Here is a 20,917-nt window from a genome sequence, read left to right on the forward strand (position 1 = left end):
TCCAAGTGTTGTAGGTTTCTAATGCCATGATGGGAATGGGTCCTATTCCTAATTCAGGGTACAATTGGAATTAGAGTTCATGAAATTAGCATTGTTTCAATCTCTGATGTTGGCAAAAAGTGGTCTTTTTTATGTTTGTAAATCTTGTATGTAATACTTTTGTTTCTCTTTACATAAAAAAGTTAATCAGGAGGCATAGCAATTTTAATGATCAATGCTGCTTTTGAGTTTTTTTTGCCATCTATTTTCAAAACTGTTGGTAATGGCTGATCCCTTGTGATATAAACTTCTTCATTCTCTCTATAATGCTTTATGGTTCATTTCCAATGCTTCTCAGCTACTTCAATAGTGTTTGCTTAACCCACAGTACAACGGTCTTGCCACGTTACTGCACCTTTCAGTATATAGGCCTTCTGCCATAAGTGCATAACACCCAGAAATAATGTGTGACTAGTTCCAGTTCTGTTTTTACAGAACCTGCATTTGTCTGTTTCAACCACATTTTCAATGGATTTTGTAAACCAACATGTACGCAGTCTGAATCTACTATCCTGAACCACCAGTATTAGTCTTTTTTTTATTTTTTTGGTTTCAGTTTATCCCTCCTTAAAGATTCTTGTGTCAAATCTTCATCAACCTGAGGTTGTCCCAGAAGACCTCTATACTTGCCACTGTATTTGTGCACATTCCAGTATTTTTTCCATCTCATTTGATCTTTATATTCTTTCTTTTGATTTTGGCACATTTATTTGTCTGATTTTTATCTACTTCTGGTTTGATTTCATTTCAAAATACTTCTGCTAAACTAAACAAATATGTCATCTTAGATGACTTCTCATGTTATAAAACTTTCATTATGTTTACATCTGATGTGGTCAGCAAATATGTATGTGGTCCCATGATTGCAGATCTGTACATGCTAATTTCAAGGAGGCTCATACCTCCTTCAAAGTGAGGAATATATAACCTTGGTGAACACTGATTTTTATCTGTCATTTGATTAATAAGAAACATTTTTCCCATTTTTTTGTCCAATTAATCCACCTCTTTGAGGCCAGTCAGTCCCCCCAAAACTGTAAGTTAGAAAAGACCAAATTGATTTTATAGACTGGAGTTTATTCCTAGATTTCAGTGCAGTTTACATTATTAGTTTTAGTCTTCTGGAATATTCCTTGCCAAGCTTTATTCTCATTTGTTCATGTTTTATTGCCAACCCTTCATCTATTCCCAAATATTTTAAACACATCCTCCTGCTCAAGTTCCTTTATATTACATTCCTGTCTCAGAGTAATATTTCTTGTTGCTGCAGCTTTCCCTTTTTAAATGTTGCTTTTGCACATTTATCAAGACCAAATGCTAATCTTGTATCATTGAGAAAGTTTTAACCATATGTAGTTGTGCAAGATGCTTAACTTCATATGGAGAGATCATTGCAGCTGTAAAGCTGCTGTGACCCATCATCCCATATGGATAATTCTGCATAGTTTTATTACACTTAGTCACTCACTTCTGATTATTTTCATTGCGGGACATCTGTTTTATTGGATACTGTGATTTTTATTTCTCATTGGATATGCTGGAGAAGTTTGGCTATTGCCAACAAATTAGCTGCCATTTTATTGACTTTATTTTTTTGTGTACACACAGAGTTTCTTTATTTTGTAATAAATTGGTTACCATTTTACTTTCTATTAACATTCTTTCATTTGGGATATAGATAACATGTACATTTTTACACTGGCAAGTTTAGCTGATATTTTGTTTATTAGCGATAAGAAAGCTTTTTTGTCTGGGAAGGGGAGCAGACTAGTTTTGCAAGGGGCAGATCAACAAGACTCCAATAATCAAGGTCTTCTCATTGAATGTTCCATTTTTCTAAATCTATATGAGATCTAGGCAGTCACGGATGGAGGGAACAACCTGTTTCCCTTTTTCTGTGATTTGTGCAGTCTGTCAGATGGTACGTAACTAATAGGCATTTGGGTGGTGTTGTCTCCCATATGGGGAGGGGGGCACTTGAGGGCTTGCCTTCCTACAAAAATGTTTTTTAGTACCAGTTTTGTACCCGTTTATGAATGCAAGTGATGGAGAAGTCAGTGGCCTCATTCTGCTTTCACCAACAAGAAATTCTGTGAGCTTGATCAGTTTAAAACAGTTTGATATTTGGTTCTTGATGAGCCAGCTGTCATTGGTCCCTTTTATCAATGACAGTCTTAACCCCATTTTTTATTTGGATAGCATTGTGTTTTTGGGCACAGTTATTCTGTATATTTTTTTGTGAGAACATGTACGTTTTCAGCATTGCAAGGCCTAAGCACACCTGTTTCCCTACCACAAGTTCTCATCCCTTTGGGGAATTCTGGCTTTAAGTACCAGAGAGAATGTGGATCAGCAATGGGTGTATCAGCAAGTCTCTTGTCACTCACTTCAGAACTGAGCACAAAAAATGCATAATTTTCTTCCTGCGAGCATTATACAACTACCAGAAATTCTGTCCAGAAATATGAGACAAGATAAAGAAGCCCAAATGAAGTTGTTAACTGTTACAGTGACCTCCCCTCAAAGAGCTACTGTTATGGTTACACAAGTATATTTTTATGCAACGTTTGTGTTTTCACCTGTTCCTGAGCTGGTAATCAGAAGTGTCCTGTTTAAGCACCCTTGTCATCTCTGCTGTGAAGCCAGCCTTTGTTGTTAATACTGCACAAGCCTGAACGCTCCCTCACTCTATTCCTGCTGTAATTAGGAGAGCTGATGACTTGATATCTTCAAACAGACTGAGTTGGACGTTTCCTTCTCACCCCATGGGTGACTTTTTGATGACTGGAAGAGATTTACGATGTATCCTATGTCCAGCCTTTCACAGCTGGCAGACAAGGTGTTGCAGGAGGAGACAGGGTGAACAGAAAGGTGCATTTTGCTGCCATAACTGGCCGTAGGGCCTTCAGCTGTTCATCTCCTCTTTCCAGGTACCAGGGCCTCTTAGTGGATGATCCTTAGCCAGAAGACCTTCTGTAAGTTTGATTGGGGGGGGGGGTCATCCTGGAAATTGTCATGATGGCACATAGCATAGCCCACTCTGTTGCTACTTGTTAATTTTCCGTAGAGGATACCATGACTAAAGCTGTGGTTATATTGGCTTACCCTCCCACCTTCACTGTGATTTAGCTGGCGTCTACTTGATGTAGTGAGGCCTTTCTAGGTAGAAGCTTCACTTGATGCTTGATCCCTTGTTGGTTAAGTGTTTCCCAGATGAACCCGGGTCATGCTTTTCCACTAGCTCACCACGAACCTACTAGGAAGAATGGGGCTTCTTGGATAGAGGGGCAAGCATCTTTCACTGTTCTCTATTATATGGGTTCATTGAAGATTTCTTAGCTCAGTCTCCTAATCTTGCTGCTCTCTTAAGAGGTAGGGGTAGCACTCTGAGGTTCCAGAATAACCATCCTCTGGAGCAGTGCAAGCAGAAAGTCAAACACTGGATCCCTACTGCTGTTGCTGCTGCTGCATCTTGCTGTGTCTTTGGTCCTTCAGGGAGTAGGCCTAGGCCCCACATCTAGTGGCTGAGGAAGCTGTTCATCCTTTCAGGGTGGAGAGGGTTACAATGCCCTTCCATTCACTCATTGTTGGCCCAAGACCTGTCTGATCCTTTTGGAGTCCCTGCTGTTCTTATAGGGAAAGTGAGGACATGGCCCTTCACATTCTTTCAGGAGTTCTTGCTCCTCCCTATCTGTGGGTGTATTGCCACCTTTTTTCTGGGGAGGATTGCCTGGTTGGCTCCAGATCTGGAGAAGTTTTGAGGTCTTTGTAGCTCATGGAGGTAATGAATTCCTCCAAAGTCTTATCCAATGAGGGTGGCAAGCTTGGTCTGGAACAGGGCACTTGCTTATTAAGATTCCCTTAGTTCTTTACTAGCCGTTCCTTGGGGTGTTTCCTTCATGTAGAGGGGGCTTTTACATTCTTCTCCCTGTAACTTGACTGGTCATTTGCCTCTTCTCCCTCTCCTGAAGAGAGATGCCCCACCTAGGCTTTCTGCCAGTAACCATTTGAAATGTCGGTATCTTCTAGAGCGAGTCCCAAAATGCTGAGACTGACTTACATATACTAAGTCTGATATGCTATTCCTTGGAATATTCCAATTTCTATGAGGTATGGCAATCTCAAAGCTGGTATGTATAAGTCCCGGGGGGGAGCAAAATTAAGTTTTTAGGAGAAGAACAATTTTCAAGACTTGTTCTCCTGGATATTATCCCCCCCCCCCCATAATATTTTTGGTTCTCAGCACTTCGAGTGACGACATTTCAATAGGGAGCTCCTTCTACCTAAGAGTGACTTCTTTTACATGGTTAAGGATTCAGTCCTCTAGTTGGTCCAACTGCAATGTCCTCTGCTCCCAGCAAGGGATCCTTTTCAGCTCCGTCTAGGAACCCAGTTCCCAGTGATAGGGAGAGCAGAATACTTGGCAGGTTTGGGAGAAAGGTATAACCTTCTGTTGCTCTGCCCTTCAGAGCCCTGAACTGCCAGACTTGCAGATATTCATGTATCAGACAGGGTAGTAGCTAGTGGGTTAGTAATTTAGAGGCATGCATGGCTGAATAATCAGCCCCTGGTATACTGTTTGAAGATGGAACTCCTTAATTACTCCTGGATAAGGACCTCTTCTTGGGAGACCTTCTGAAGATGACTGTAAGACTGGAGAAGGGTAAAACTGTGCAGCAGGAGAGGCAGCCTTTTGAAACCCAGGTACCGAAGTACAGCAGATGATATCCATCAAAATCCAAACGTTATTTTACTTTACCCTTTGTTAATTTAATTAGTCCCACTAGGCAAGTGGACTGTCCTCAAGAGAGAGAGATACCCAAGGAGGTTTTCATACCGACTAGGAGAACGTTGTCTAGGACTGCTGATAACTTCCATTGCTCTTTTTGATTTCTTCCTGTAGGTGAGACACAGTGTGGCTGCAGGAGAAGGGAGCAGGATGAACGTGTGTGTGGCCAACTTGCACAGAAGAGAAATGTTTAATGAGGCTGCTGAGACTGTGACGCAGTCAAGTTGTTAGCAGCATTTCAGACGATATGAATGTACAGAATATTGGTACTGCACAAACTGAAATGATGGTGCGTTACTGAAGGTTGTTTGGATCCAGACGCTCTGAATAAAATGATTGAGGAGGAAGAGCCATAGACTCAAAACGTTATTAAATGTTTTCCACAAGAGGCACTGATACTGAGCCACAACCGAAGTGATAAAGGAAAGAGTCAGCAGGAACTTTTTTGTTATACACAACATTGAACAGGAAATAAATGACATAAAGGAATAAGAAGAGATGTACAACTGTTACAGCATCCAAGCTGGTTGAGAATCATCTTTAGTAGTGTATTTCTGAAAATAAAAGATATACAGTGTGACTTTATTTAAACTTGTTTACTGAGGTAGTTCAGTGATCAGTTTCTGACAACTTTTATTCTCAGTCCAGGGTCAAAGATTGAGCAAATATACAAAATATACATGATTACAATAACATTCAATTAACAAAACGGTACAATGGTAGAATAATGCTTTGGGTACATATTAAATCCAATGTAGTAATTTACAGTACGTACAAAATTTTCAAAACATTTGAGAAGTTAGAGTAAAATAAATTAGAGATGTTAAAAAGGATCTTAGTGGTTGAATTAGTGTGGAGAAGAGTTAAAGTACACTTGACTGACATGACCTAAGGGGTGATGGGTACATTCTGCTTGCTTTAACTAAATGTGATTTTTAATTATAGAGAATAGTACTTGGAATAAGAGGATGAGTCCCGAGAATTGAGACTGCATGGTCAGAAATATACATACATACATGCAAACAAATATTTCAAGCACGGGCCCTAATGCCTTTCTGGCATGCCAGTATGCCACAACAGTTGTTCCCATAATAAATGTCCAGGATGTTCTTAAAAATATGTAAACTAGGGCTTGCTTTAATGTAATTTGGAAGTCTGTTCCATGCATCAGCTGCTCTCTGAGAACCAATCAGTACACTTCTCATGCCTATAGAACCCTCTGCATAGGTTGTCTGATTCTCTACTACTTTTTGATTATCTCAAACATTCCCAGGGGTAGTCGTCTCTAAATGCCCTGTACCTGAATAAGATCTCTTCCTAAGAGACACTGTATAAGTTCAGATATTTTATTCTTTCATAATAACTTAAATCTTCACATCCATGGATGCCAATGTTATATATGTTAGTTATGCTTGTTTTCTTGTAAGGTTTCCATATTGTTGTTCCATACTCAATTTTCTAATGTAATTAACAAACAATGACTTAATTTCTGATTTCCTAGACTTTATGGCTCTTTCTATAGAACCTGTAGTTCTGTAACTTTCATTAACCAGTTGGTTGATATGATTAGAAAAACTCAAAGCTGGATCTGTGCATAATACCCAGGTCCATAAGGAAATCTACAGTTTGAGTCAATGTGTGCTCTGTTAACTATTCACCTTGCAATTTTTGTCTCCCAAATCTCATATGCTTTATGTATTTGTCGGCATATTATTCTCCTGTGTCCAAATGGTCAGTTTAGTCAAGTTCTTTTGCAGATATGCCCTAGGTATAACACATGTAATCACTTTATATGCAGATGACCTGAAATTGGGTAGACTGTAGAACACCTCAGATGAAAACGATAGGTCTGAAAAATACAATCTAAAGAAATAAGAGTCTAGGATAGAGCCCTACAGGACACTCTGACTAACCAAAAATTTCACTTGTCCAATTGCTGTAGGATACTTGCCATGTCCTATTTGTAAGCCATAGCTATCCATCTTATCAAGTCTAAATTAATACCCAATTTATTAATTAATGTTTTGTGTATGACTCTGTCAAATGCTGAACTTAAATCTATTGTAAATTACATCACAGCACAATTTTTCATTCATGGCTCTTGTTATATTGTCATAGAACATCATGTTACAGGTGGTAATAGATCTATTTTCAACATATGCATATTGATATATGGTTTCAAGTCCCAGCCTTTCTAGTTCTGACAATAACTTCTCCAGTGTTACCTTCTCCATTATTTTTCTGCAACATGAAAGTAGACTTGATCTGTGTGACTCTGGGTTTATCCTACTCCCCCTTTCCCTTAAAGACAGGTTTACGAAGTGCATGTCTCCAATCTTGAGGAATCTCCCCATATGTATATGACCAAGTAAATAGATGTAATGGTACTTGTAAGTTCTTGCTGAAGTGTTCTCAAGTCATTATTACTAATTCTTTCTCCTTTCTGTACATCGTTTGGACCCAGTTTGCTTAGTTCTTTTTCAATATAATGTAATTTGATTCCAGTGTCTGAGGTTGCCTGGATGACAGTAGAACAACTTATCACCCCCTTTGTGGAGTCAAACTGTTTTGTCTAAGATTTTGTAAATATATCCGTAATCTGTTGTGTCTGAGAATAGGTTTTAGCTTGAGTGCGGGATTTGTGTTTTAGGGCTTGTGTGGTTCAAGCTTCTTAGGTTGTATGTGGGTGATGCATCTTATTAGTTTTGAGGTTAAAAGAAGGAGAGTTATGTTTATGTAGAATTTTGATCAGTTGTGACCCTAGGAGCAGATCTGCTCTTTGGTTAACTGGGAGCCAGTTTGTCTTTTTTTGCGTTGTACAGTGGTGGTCATTTGTGTAATCTTCATATTTTGATTTCTAGTGTTTGAATAATGGTGAAGATTTTAGTAGACACTGCTGCTGTAGGAGGGAGCCTGAATTTGAGTTGATGGAGTATGATTCCTTTCCCTATTGCAGGTCTGTGGAGTATGAGAAAAAGTGAATACTTTTAAGACCAGAAAGTAGGGGATTCATTTTTTTATGTGCATTATCAAGATGCAGGTGGAGTTCAGTGAGGTATGTAACCCATGACTAGGCTACTTAAAAATGGAAACTTGCACTAGAGGATAATGGTTGCCATCATAAGTTATCGTTCAAGTTTTCTTGGATCCAGTATTTAAATTCATAGGTAAGTGCTAGGCTAGCTGCCTTTGCAGGCCATTTTAAGCCTAGCCAGTTTCCCTTTTTGTGTTCAAAATAACTTTTCCCATTTAATTATAGATTGGCGTTACCAATCCCATGGTCGATAATTATGAAGTACCCCCTAATGAGAATAATTTGGATTGTACCATAGATAATTTGAGGGATTCATTTGATAATTTGTAGTGGAAGCATTTTTGTAGATGCGAACAGTGTTTTTTTATAGTTGGTCCAGGATATGCATCTCTTGCAGAGAGAAAATACTTGCAGCAAGGCACAGAATAATGTAACTTTACTTTTGTTAGAGTTGGGGTTAGTTGGAGTCATGAAGGTAATACATTTCTGTCTTTTTATTATGTAGTTGTTAAAGTTTATAAATAAGATAGCAAGCTTTGGGTTTTTTTTAGCAGAGGAAAGCCTTGGTTTCTTGTCCTTTGCATGATGCCAATTTTTTGATGTTTGATAGCAGATAGCTATATTAGTCCTGCTTGGGCATTGTGATACAAAGCCCAAGTTGAGCATCTTTGCTGACCAAGAATATCCAACTGGAAAGTGACACTTTCTGTGGTATCTTTAGTAAAGTCAAGTAAGCGAAGTGATGATAGTTTCCTCTTTAAACACAGTAAGAATTCTGTGTTTATTTTTGACATGATGTATGAAGCATGGGGTAATGGAGTAAGGGAAGTAAATGTGTGTACATAGATAAATATGCTAGCATCGGATTGCATATGGCTCATTAACATCAGTAAGTAGATGTAAATTAACAAAAATATAGTTCAAGTATGTAGTCTTTCCCAAGTTTTATAAAATTGGAAGTCAGTCATGGAAGACTTTCTGATATATGGATTAGATTAATTATGGCAGAAGACAAAAGTAATACTACAGCTCAGTTATGTATGTATTAAATATAGATGTGGTCACAGCTGCTAAATATATTATACTGCGCTGTCTAGCAACAGTGAAGAATCTGCAGTTAGCAGTGTGCTTTATTTGTCACATCAGAAACTAGTCATGCTTAAGAGCAGTTTGTGTACACATTATGCATGTAAGCACAATCACAGCTTTTTTTTTTTGCAGAACTGTGCTCTAAAGTCGGGCAGTAAGAAAGAGCTTATATATAAACATATGCTGAGTAGCTAAGCATTCATCCTCAACTTGAAGTTTCCACAACTGCATAACTTCAGAAGGCATTAATGGGTAAAAAAGCATGCAAGATTTTAACAGCTGAGTAGTGATGTTCATATGTAAGCAAGGACTGTACATATTATCACTGATACAGAAGGTAAGACTGTGAAGGATATAGTAACGGTGCATTTTTTAGTGTGACAGGAGCATTTTAAGATGGTTGCTACCCCAAATGTCCAGGTTTAATTGTCCTGCATAAGATGCTGGAAAAGTGAGAGTGAGCAGCCTAAGTCAGCTCCCACCTATCTTAGGTGGTGTTGGTGGGGTCAGCTCGAGTAAAGGTCTAGGATTGCAGCTGTTGCTTTAGAGTCTAGAGATATGCAGGAGATTCCCAAGGGGTGTGTGTGAGAATATATACAATAGATACACATACATACACACACAGCCACTCTATTGTGATGTGTAGGTGTAAATAAGTACATGCTATAAAAAGGTCTGCCTAGCAGGCATTGTACCAATCTTTCTGGCTAAAGAAAGTAGGAACATTCAAAAAAATTTCTAACCATTTGTTATTAAGCTAAAAAGTCACTGGTCTCCACTATTCATAAAAAAGACTACATATCATTAACTGTGTTTTTTCACTAGTGACCTTGTTGAATGGAGCCATGCCAAATAAAAATCTTCCTGCAATCATCTATTTGTGTGGTGATGACCTTGTATGTCTAGAGGGCATAATTCTAAAACAATCCCTAGAAATGCTGATCACAGCCTGTGGCATTTGCTGCATCAGTATGCTCTTTGTGGTCTGCACTTCGGGCAGTAGGTTTATTGCTGTAACATAGCCACACAGTACTTTGATGGGAAAGGCAGTATAAGTGAATCTCCAGAAAGGTTATTGTACATTGTTGTCCTGTAAAGCAGGAGAGGTAAAAAAATGCAGTGAATGGAATTTCATAGTTCGATTTCTTCTTCGGGAGGGATTTGTCTAAGTGATTTGTAGATATTTCACAATTTTTTTAATTTTCTTTGTGTGATGATCACTGATGTACAGGACATATTTGAGATCTAGTTGCAAGCACATTTGCTATTCACCACTCATAAACTGCAAACAAAAAGTGGACACATCATTGAGATAATTTACTTCTGTGCATGTACAGACCTTAAGTAGTATGCAACAGTACGTGTATCATATATGACAGGACTATTGGTATGGCTTGTCCCAAGTAGATGGGGCTCCTTGCTGTTGAACATAAGGTAAATGTCTAGAACTAATCAGTGTCAGTGAATCAGCATGTTTGCTTTTGATACCAGGAAGTCAGTAGACAGTGGATCCTATTCCACACAAATTACTTGGATCCATTTTCCAATGCTGACACCGTAGAGCAGCATAAGAGGTCTACTGTACTGTTGAGTGTGCTGTCGTTTCCTGGTCGTGTCTACCGGAGTTGGTCATAGCTCTGGTCGATGTAAAAGATCCCATTGCACTTGCCAAAAAGAATGGGAGGTTTCAGTAAAATCTTAAAAAAAACATTTACTTTGAAATTAGTATCTAAGCAGCATAATCAAATATCTCATTCCCAAACTAAAGAAACCAAACTGGCTAGTTATACAAAAAGCAGATAACAGTGTATAGCAACCTTTTACCGATTCTCCTCAACATTTAGCCATCTCATTATTTCATAATTTCTTTTTTTTTGTATCCTGTTTTTTGTTATATAGTACCACCCACATATCCCACATATCCTTTGTCAAGTAATGCAAAACATGTTCTATAAGTATTGTTTCATGTACAATGTCATCCTGTAAAGCTTCATGTAATCCAGACACAATATTGTCCATTGTAATAGCTTTGCATGTCTGTGTTGACCACTGCCACACTTAAAACATGAATTGTAAGTTCCACATTGTTGTATATTACACATTTGTTCTGCAGATCTCTTGTATTTCATATCTACTTTTACTGGAATTGTAATATGAAATAACTTCTAAAAAAAATTCCCACAAAGGAGAGTCATAATTAATCCTTTTCCTTTTTATTTAGCTTTCCTCGCATTTTCTATTTTGATTTTAACCAAGATTCCACTTCATAATGTTGGGTAATGATACCATTTTCCTGTTATGCATGACTTTTTGTCTCTTTTTTTCCAGAATGTCATTTTTCTACAGTGCAAATTCAGAATGTCTTGTGTCACTACTTCTCCATAAGTTTTCTGTCTATATGACTTTTCTGTCTGTTCTACCTTATTTACCTCCATAACCTTCCTAAGCAGTATCAAAGCCAGTTTTCTTCTTTTGTATAAAATATTCCCATACATACTGCAATAATGATTACATATAAATGTAACAATCATCATTCCATTCAGAACTTCCCTATGATGTTTTTTTCTGAATGTCTTTTGCAAACCTATATGAAAACTATTCCATTTCCTGTTTAATTTTTTTCTTTACTGTGTTTTTTCTACATTCTGTGCTATTTTCTCTACAGTTTAAGCATTCTTTCCTATACCTTCTCCAAACTTCATGAAAAATATCCATAAGCAAGGATTGTACGTGTTCCTTATATCTTGTTTCCTGTCTCCCTTATTCTTTTCTTTTGATTCAAACATTCTAATTTCAGATTTTCTTTGTATGTTTTCCACAATTCAGCTCAGAATGCTTAGCACAAACACACATTTGTGTGTTCATCCTGCAACACAGAAAAAGATTCTCACTAATAGAAAACCACCTTACAATTTATACAAGTCTTACCCATTCTTTTATTAATGTCTTTTCACTGACATTTACTTACATTAACAGCTTTGTGATCTGAAAAACCTGTCAAGGCAGCCTTACTAGAGTACATCCCAGAATTCTTAGTGTAAGTAATGTGATTTGTTGTAAATTCTAGAATTGCCTTATAGCTCTACCCTTCAGTCTCTAATACTTGCATTTCTGTCTGTAGAATTTCTAGCCCTTTTTATTGACACCCTACCCCATCTTCTCAGTTAACAGTTAACACCTCCTGTTAAAGATATATTTATTTATTCAATGCTATTGAGTCACCTCTGACTCCTGTAGTATCCCCACAAGCATCTGCTGCCATCAACAAATAGAAAATAGTTTAGTAACAATGACAAAATAGATCAAGATTACAGTAAGGGATCACTAGGGTTAAAAAAGAAAAGTACATTCATACCACCTAGCCACCCTAGTGTGCAGATATACGATCAAGTGGTGACCAATGACATATACAGATTTTACAAACACAAAAGGGAGTTTCAAATCAAGCAAAATTTATCTATTGAAGAAAGGAAAACGTTATTGGAACTACAGAAGGATACCAACATACGTATAATGAAACCTGACAAGGGTGGAGGCATAGTAATATTTGACACCATTACTTACAATGCCAACATCCTTGATATATTACATCATTCAGGGAATTATACAGTATCTTCTATTAATGAGGTTAATATAGCCTACAATAGGATTGACATGTACCTTGAAGAATACCTATTGCAGCATAGAATAACTGAAGAAATGTACAGTTATATGACAGTGGAACATCCAGTCTTAGCCACTATTATTGGGATACCAAAGGTACATAAAAATCAAGACAATCCACCATTCCGTCCTATAATTTCAGGAAGTAGATCCAAAACATTTCCAATTGGTGTAGTAATTGACACACTATTGAAACCCATTTATAAAGAAGTGACACATCTTGTAAAAGATTCATGGGAATTTTTAAAAAACTATCCCATTGATGAGTATTATCAAGGTATTTTATTTAGTACAATTGATGTTATAGATCTATTCAGTTCCATACCCATGGACGAAGGTATAGATGCCTTCACGAATAGTTTAAGAAAACACACCAAAATGTCATGGGATAGGATCCAACTATTGGCAGAACTAATGAGTATTATATTAGACAACAATTTCATTTTCCATGAAGGGGAAATATTCAGGCAGACCAGGGGGGTTGCTATGGGAGCAGCTTGTGCTCCCATATACGCCAACCTGGTCATGCTTGAATGGGAGGAACAGCATGTATTGGATGGTATACACGATAAATCTATCATTTATTATTCCAGATTCCTCGATGACATTTATATTCTATGGAATGGGAGTCCAGACACTTTTGCCGCATTTATTAACTACATTAACAGCAGTAGTAATTTTTTAAAGTTTACTTTTGTGGCTAATGAATATGGTGTACCGTACCTAGACACTCTAATAACTACTGACGAAGACAGATTAAAGTCCACTGTATACAGAAAGGACACTTTCACTAATTCTTACGTGGACTTCAACAGCTTTCACCCTAGAAAAGTGAAAAGAAACATTTATAAAGGACAATGTGTAAGGGCAGTAAGAATGTGTTCAAATTACAATGACATGGTTAAGGAAATTGATTTCATTACATCTCTGTTTTTGGATAGAGGTTATGATAATGATTTGATGGTGGATATTTCTGCATATGTGATAAGTCAATGGGGAGACAAATACAAGCCATTACTTGGGTCCTGCAGTACATCAAAATCATTAGTAAACAATGAAATTATAGAACAACAAGCTATGGATCCAGTAGTAACACAAGCAACAGATATCACATACTGTAGAGCTTGTATTCTGGAATTTGGTCCTTATAGTCATCATATTAAAAACATCATTATTAAAAATTGGCATCTTTTAACCAAAGACAAAGAAATAGGTGAGAAACTGGGAGTAGAACCCAAATTTGTGAACAAAATGGGTATGAATATTAAGAGAATCCTAGAAACAGGATGTAAGTTAAAAAACAGTGAAAATACACATACTTCGAGATGTGGGACATGCAAACAGTGTCATAATATTTATACAAGGAGTTCAATCATATTGGGAAATGAGAATAGAACTAAAATATATCCAGTCAAGGGTAATTGTAAAACTAGGATGGTAGTATACATCGCTTTGTGCACAGTCTGCCCCTCATTTTATGTGGGCAAGACTGAAAGACTATTAAGACAGCGGATATATTCTCATTTATATAGCATAAAAAATAAAGATACAAAAAATGCACTTGCTAGGCACATTTTAAAAGAAGGGAATGAGCATAAATTTGAATTTGCTATTATAGAGGTAATCAAGAGTAATCTCAGAGGTGGCAACACAAAAAATTTATTAGCTTACAGAGAATTATATTGGCAAGTCTTAACGGACGCTACCAGAATACCTGGTATTAATGACTATTTCACTATTAAGCCCCTCTTGATGTTGAATAACCTTTAGAGGTATATAAAGCACAATTCATTTCAACAGTTAAAGTACATATATATAAAAAATACCAATATATTAATTTTCTAATATTAATTTTCTAATTTTTTAATTTTAAAAATTCATAAGTCTTGAATTATTCTAAAGTATATATGTAATTATTTGATTATACACAATTATTGTATTCACATTGTTATATATTTTTGAAACAATGAATTTATTATATTTGTACAAGTTTTTAATTCATATCATGTTGCTTTAAATATGGCTTTTTAGTTTTTGGCGCCTTTTGTTATTTAAAATGAAGTGCAATCAGCTGTTTTAACCGTTCTGATGAAGCTAGCTTAGCCTAGTGAAAGCGCTTGACATTTGAAATTGCTGTTTTACATTTGCATTAAATACATTTGTGGTTTTAAGCAATCCGGTGGATTTATTTTGCTAGTCACTTGAACTGTGTTTCGTAACTTCTGGTGTGGATTATCTTGAGAGTTTATTAGTGTGGTTCCATACGAGACGAGGTTGTTTCTGGTGTTACAAATAGAAAATGGAAATAGTCTGCTAGAAGGTTTTGCTGTGTCAGACACACTCATATTGTGAAGGACATAAATTAATTGGAGGTGGGATCTTAAGAGAAGGCGTACATTGTATGGAAATTTCATGGAAATAGAATTTGTGGGAATAATACATGCAGAATAATGTTGAGGAGGAGTGAAGGCAGGGCATGAGCAGTTTTTGTAATGTTGGAGTGAATGATTGTTCAAAAAAAAATGAAAAGCTGTATATTGCATCAAGCTAATGAAAAATGTTTACAACATTTTGCTGCTCTTTTATGCAACTGTGTGTACCCATGTAACAGTTGAAAATGTGTAAAGTTAATAAAGGTGTTGTAAATTTGACATGGAAAATTTAGTAGAAACTTTAAAAAGATGGAGCATGTGGTTTCTTCCTTTTTTTTTTTGGCTGAATGTTATGTACTGTTCCACAAAGCAAACAAAAAAAAATAATGCATTTTACATTTTGCAATTTTCTTGCAGAGGTAAGCAGCTTGAAGTGCGTAGACTGATGCGAGAAAGAGGAGATGGACCCTGGTATTTCTATGAAACAGTTGACAAAAATCTTATTGATCATTCTCCAAAATCAACTCCTGATAATTAAGTACTTTGTAATGTAAATTAAATAGTTTGGACCCAAAAGTATGTTTGAATTTCATAGGCAACTTTAAATTATCTGATGTTTCTGTTTCTTATTCAGAGTAAAAATGCTTATTTCAAGATTTTTTCTGGTGTGCTGTTTTATTTGCTTCCATTGAAGATTGGCAGTTTGTCTGTATGTAAAGCTAGATTGTAAGCAGACGTTATTTGAGTGTTTCTCTATGGTCTCCAGTGTTTTATTAGCGTGGGTTCTAAAGATTCAAATGTTATTTTAGTTGTTGTGTAAATCATAGTAAAGATTATCTCCTAAACCTTCTCTTAACCACCTCCCCATCCACTGCTCAGGCCCACAGGTATTCTCTTAGAAAAATTAGACCACTTAGTCATCACCTTCCATCAAGATCAATCTCCTTAATCCCAATAATCCACCTGCATTCATGGACTTAGTAAACCAGCCTTTTACGTTTTTCAGAAAGGATGATAAAATCTAAATGTTTGCGTCATTTCACATCCCAAGGCACTGGCATTATAATCGTAACAAAGCAATTTTGTGACCTCTGAAATATATAGCCAAAACCATCCCCTTCCATCATAGGCAAAGTAATAAATGCATCAAATGTTCAGTCTAGTGGGATAGTAGAATCAAGAAATATTTTTGACAAGAAATGTAAGGCACAGAGCCTTTCATATACGGTGCCCCATTTGAGTGTATGAAAAAAAAGTCAGACAAATTAGTAAGGAACTCCAAGATAGTATGAGAAGCACCAAGACTACCTTTGAGCAAAAGATAGCCACAAACACTAAAGAAAACCATAAGGTCTTTTTTAACTATGAATGTACATTTTGCAATAATACTGTGCTGTACTCTAAACACATTGTAAATTGTGCTCCCGATATAGTCCCAGAATCCATAGTTAAAATCTTGGCTAATAAATTTAGCTTTACTTTCACTCTACCTGCTGATCCTGTCATGTGTCCAGATAGCATAGCTGGCTTCTTACTGGAAAGCTTATAGCTTCTTGTTGTCAAACCTCTCCTGAACAAGGCTATTGAAGTTTCACCACAGGATATGTACTTTAAGGTTGGATAAAAGCAGTAGTCACCCTCTGCTAGTTTCACTAGCAGTATGTTACGTCGTAGAACAAATGATTGTTAAACTAATCAGTAAGGACTTAACAAGACTTATAAACTGTATCACCTTTGCCGTTTGGGGTTTGTCAAGGGTAGATTGTGAATTTTTAATATTGCTAATTTTTGAAAGTCACCAAAGCCCAAGATGAAGGACTTCATCCACACTGCTTATCAGGACTTGACCAAAGCATCTGGTACCATTCCCAACTCTAGCATCATAAATTAACTTAATCCAACTAAACATCAATCCAGTTAGAGCTTGTTGAATTACTAACCACCACGCAAAATATATGATGTCCTATTCTCATGTAGCAGTATTTCGTCTCTTAAGTTTGCCTCTCTTGCTACCTGAATGTTTGGCCAGTATACAAAAGCTTGAAGTCACAGCTAGATACATAGGATGTCTGACTGTCTAGGGAGCATGGGCCATAAAAGTGACATCTGCACGTACTTTTCTTCAGAACTTCTGTGCTGTCAGTCGAACGTCAGCATTCCTGTCACCTTTGCCTCCAATCTTTGCTAAAGATAAGTACCCCGTTGGGGACATTTTTTTTAATTCCTTTTGTCACTGCATGCCTGTTGGGGTTGCATGTCATCCAGGAAGGGAAAGTGCAAGTGCGGTCGTCAGATCCCCCATAAGGACGCCCACGATCTTTGCCTTTTCTGTTTAGGGCCTATGCACAACCATCTCTCTTGCGCAGTCTGTTAGGCCATCATGCCCAAAACCCTATGTAGCCAGCTGCATGCTTTAAATATATACTTGTAATATCAGCGTTTAAAGCGCTTAGCCCTAGTTATGGAAGGACCGTCTGGTCAGCTCTTGGAACCACTTAAAAGAAGGCCAAGGATGTTTTTCGTGTTTCACTGTTGCAGTCATCACATTTGGGTTATCCCTGCCAGGGTAGCCCTCGGCCGTCCCGAATGCCAGAGACTTAGTATTTCTGTGTCGGTTGCTGTTGCTTCAGGACTGACGTTGGGTCGTCATTAGTATAAAGTAAGGCAGTCGACGCCATTGCATCAGTTATTCTTGCCAAGGAGCCTGAAGCAGAAGCAGTTCACATGAGTGCCGGTTGGCTGCTACCGGGAGTCTCATCTTCCGAATTGAAGCTGAAGTCTTTTAAAGCTAAGTATCCTGTTGGGGATCCTTTTTTCTTGCACTAACCAATGTCAGAAAAAGTTAACAATTGTCTTGCCTGTGGAAAGCAAATACCACATCAAGACTTTCATTCTTACTGCGTCACTTGCTTAGGCCCAGACCACAACATCCCTCGCTATCGCTTTTGTGCTTTAACGCCAGAACTATATGTCGTCGGGCCCTTATTGTAGCTAGATATTTTCGCTTACAGTCCTATAATTCTGATATGGCTTCGGTAAGCCATCTGACAGTAGATCTTCCAAAAAAAGTAAGGATAAAGACAGACAGACCGCAGACGTCCAAACCTACCAACGACGCTTCCATTAAGCTAGTCATCAGTTTTCCGGTCCTTGGTGAGGCACTTTCACAGCCCCTGATGCCCACTTCTGTGGATTCGCAGGCTGCTACCGAGACCCTTTTGGAGACCTGTATGCCGCAAAACTCTTTGACTAAGGATCCTGTGGTTGTCTGTAGCTTGGATGGGTCTGGAGCTGCTGAACAGGCACCAGCTTCCGAGGAAGTACTTCGCACTACCGATTCTCGACACAAACCGACTACTTCTTTCACGTCTACCATTCTTTCAAAAACTACCAAATTTCTACGGCCCAGGGTAAAAACCACACCCAAGAAACCGACGACCCAATCTCAGGCACCTGCTTCCCTTGCCTCAGTCTCAAAAGCTTAAAATGGTGCAAGACCTTATCATGCTGTTCAGGGGAAGCCAAGCTACCCCTTCCAAAAGAAAAAGAGATCTGTCCCCAGTAGTTTTGTCTGAGCAGGAGTCTGACTGTGATGCATCTGAATATGAAGACATGCAACCCCTCTTTGCTTATGTGGAGTCTGATGCAGAGGATTCCATTCCTTCAGCCTCTCCACCCGAGGATTTTTCCTTTGAAGAAACCCTTCATACCTTAAGGGAGCATTTCCAATGGGAATGTCAGGACTACTCTGTCTAAAAAGAGACTCAGAGAATTTTTAGATCTTCCACAGTACAGACCCCTGGCCATTCCCCCAGTCCTGGATGTTGTGGACGATGTTTTCCTGGAATCCAGTTTGACTCCTGACATCCTCCCTCCTGCACCCAGAAAACCTGACCGGTATTAGAGTCCCTGACTCTCACAAATTTCTTTTCAAAAATCCTACTGCTGACCCTGAGGTAATTTCTCAAGGGCCTAAAGGAATTAAAGCAACCTCTGCTAAGAATCCCACCCCCTCTTGATAGGGATTCCCGAGCACTAGACATCTGGGTTAAAAAAGTATATACCTCTGCTACTCTTGCTATCAGAGCACTAAATTGCCAGTTCCATATACTAAAATTTCAGCAACATACCATGGAACTCCTCAAACAAAAAGTGTCTTCCTTTCCTGTTTGTGCAGAATCTGAAGAGTTACAAGAGTTGATGCATTCTGCAAGTCAAGTGACTAAGCACACCTTACACTGTGGTTTTGACGCCCTAGAAGCTTCTTGCAGGGCAACAGCCACCGCTTATGTCCTTAGAAGGCATGCATGGCTTAAGGAACAGTCCTTGCCAGACCATGTTAAATCTAAGTTATTGAATGCACCATTGCACAAAGACAACTTATTTGGCACTAAGGTAGAGGAGGTCTTAAAAAGATTGGAAGAAAAAGCTAAATCTATACAGACAGTTAAGGATTTCCTACAGGTCCAGCCACCCAGGTTCAGCAGGCATTGCCCCTCCAAGCACTGGTCCTTTCCTGCTCCCACCAGGCCAGTTCAGCCCAGACCCCAGGGAGACAGACCCACCCCCCCCCCCCCCAGACAGCAGCCACAGGGAATGCAGAGATCAAAGCAGTGGAGTTCCACTACTTCAGAACTAGGGAGTTCTAAGCCACCTCCTCATGGTAAGAACTCACAATGACTCTCCTCCCCCACCCCATCCCTCTGCCCACCTGCACTTACCCCTAGGAGGAAAACTCTCCTTTCACGCAAGCACCTGGGCCATCATTACAAACGACTGCTGGGTCCACAACGTAGTGTCCCAGGGATAAAATTTTCAAAAGGGTTCCCAGATCTACCTCCAAAACAGTGGGCAGAGGTGAAAAAGCAAGTCTTTTCCCTGCTCTCTACGAGGGCAGTAGAGCACGTTCTTGCAGAACAGATAGGTCAAGGTTTCTGCTCCAGACTTTTTCTGGTACCCAGAAAAGAGGGCACCTGGTGCCCCATCCTCGATCTATCCATTCTAAACACCTTCCTGGTGATACCAAAATTCAAAATGCTCACCCTCCAGCAACTGCTACCCATGCTCTCCAAGGATGCTTGGCTAGCCACCCTAGACCTAAAAGAGGCCTACCTCCACATTCCTATCAGGGAATCATGCAGGAAATATCTACATTTCAGGGCAGGATCTCTGCACTTTCAGTTCTCTGCACTTCCCTTTGGCTTATCTACTGCACCCAGTGTTTTCATAAAATGTCTGGCTCCCACCATTGCCTTTTGCAAACAAAGAAATATCTAAATTTACCCATACTTAGATGACTGCCTAATTCACGCAGGCAGGAAAAGCTGCTCAAGCACCTGACCTTTGTAAAGTCCCTACTGACCTCCCTGGGGTACACTATCAATGAAAAGAAATCTAAACTAGTACCCACCCAAAGGATTATTCTCCTGGGAGCAAGCCTGGACACAGCATCCCAGATGGCATTCCTTAGATCAGAAAAGCAAACTTACCGGGCAGCCTACTTCTCGCAACTAGCCACCAGACCCCAGTTATCTGCAAGGAAAATCCTGCAAGGTCTGGGGTTCATGGCATCTTTCATTCTACTCGTTCCATATGCCAGACTGCATATGAGGAAACTTCAGTGGTACCTAAAAAGCCTTTGGTGTCAACACTCTCAAGACCTGGAAACTCTTATACAAATGATTCCATGCCTAAGAAAATATTTTCTTTGGTGGGCAACAGCATGCTCCCACAACAAGGGACTACCTTTCTTACCACCCCCACTGCCTAGACCCTCACCACAGACGTATCAGACTATGCCTGGGGTGCACACTTTGACGGCAGGTGCATACAGGGACAATGGAGCCCACAGCAAATCCATCTGCACATCATCCAAAAAGAGATGTTAGCTGTCCAGCATGCATTAGCAACTTTCAGGCCCCTTCTCTCCCT

General features: G+C 38.7%; 1 protein-coding gene across 1 annotated transcript in view; it reads left to right on the forward strand.

Annotated features, from left to right (window-relative positions):
- NDUFB5 (NADH:ubiquinone oxidoreductase subunit B5) overlaps positions 1-15,642 on the forward strand; it is a 364,099-nt gene extending 348,457 nt beyond the window's left edge. The window contains exon 6 of the mRNA XM_044070381.1: positions 15,404-15,642. Coding sequence (XP_043926316.1) covers positions 15,404-15,524 — 121 coding nt within the window. The 3' untranslated portion in view covers positions 15,525-15,642. The remainder of the gene's footprint in view (positions 1-15,403) is intronic.
- Positions 15,643-20,917: the final 5,275 nt, after the last annotated feature.

Source organism: Protopterus annectens, chromosome 4.part1 (genome assembly GCF_019279795.1).
Source record: "Protopterus annectens isolate FY-2018-M chromosome 4.part1, PAN1.0, whole genome shotgun sequence".
Lineage (NCBI taxonomy): Eukaryota > Metazoa > Chordata > Ceratodontiformes > Protopteridae > Protopterus > Protopterus annectens.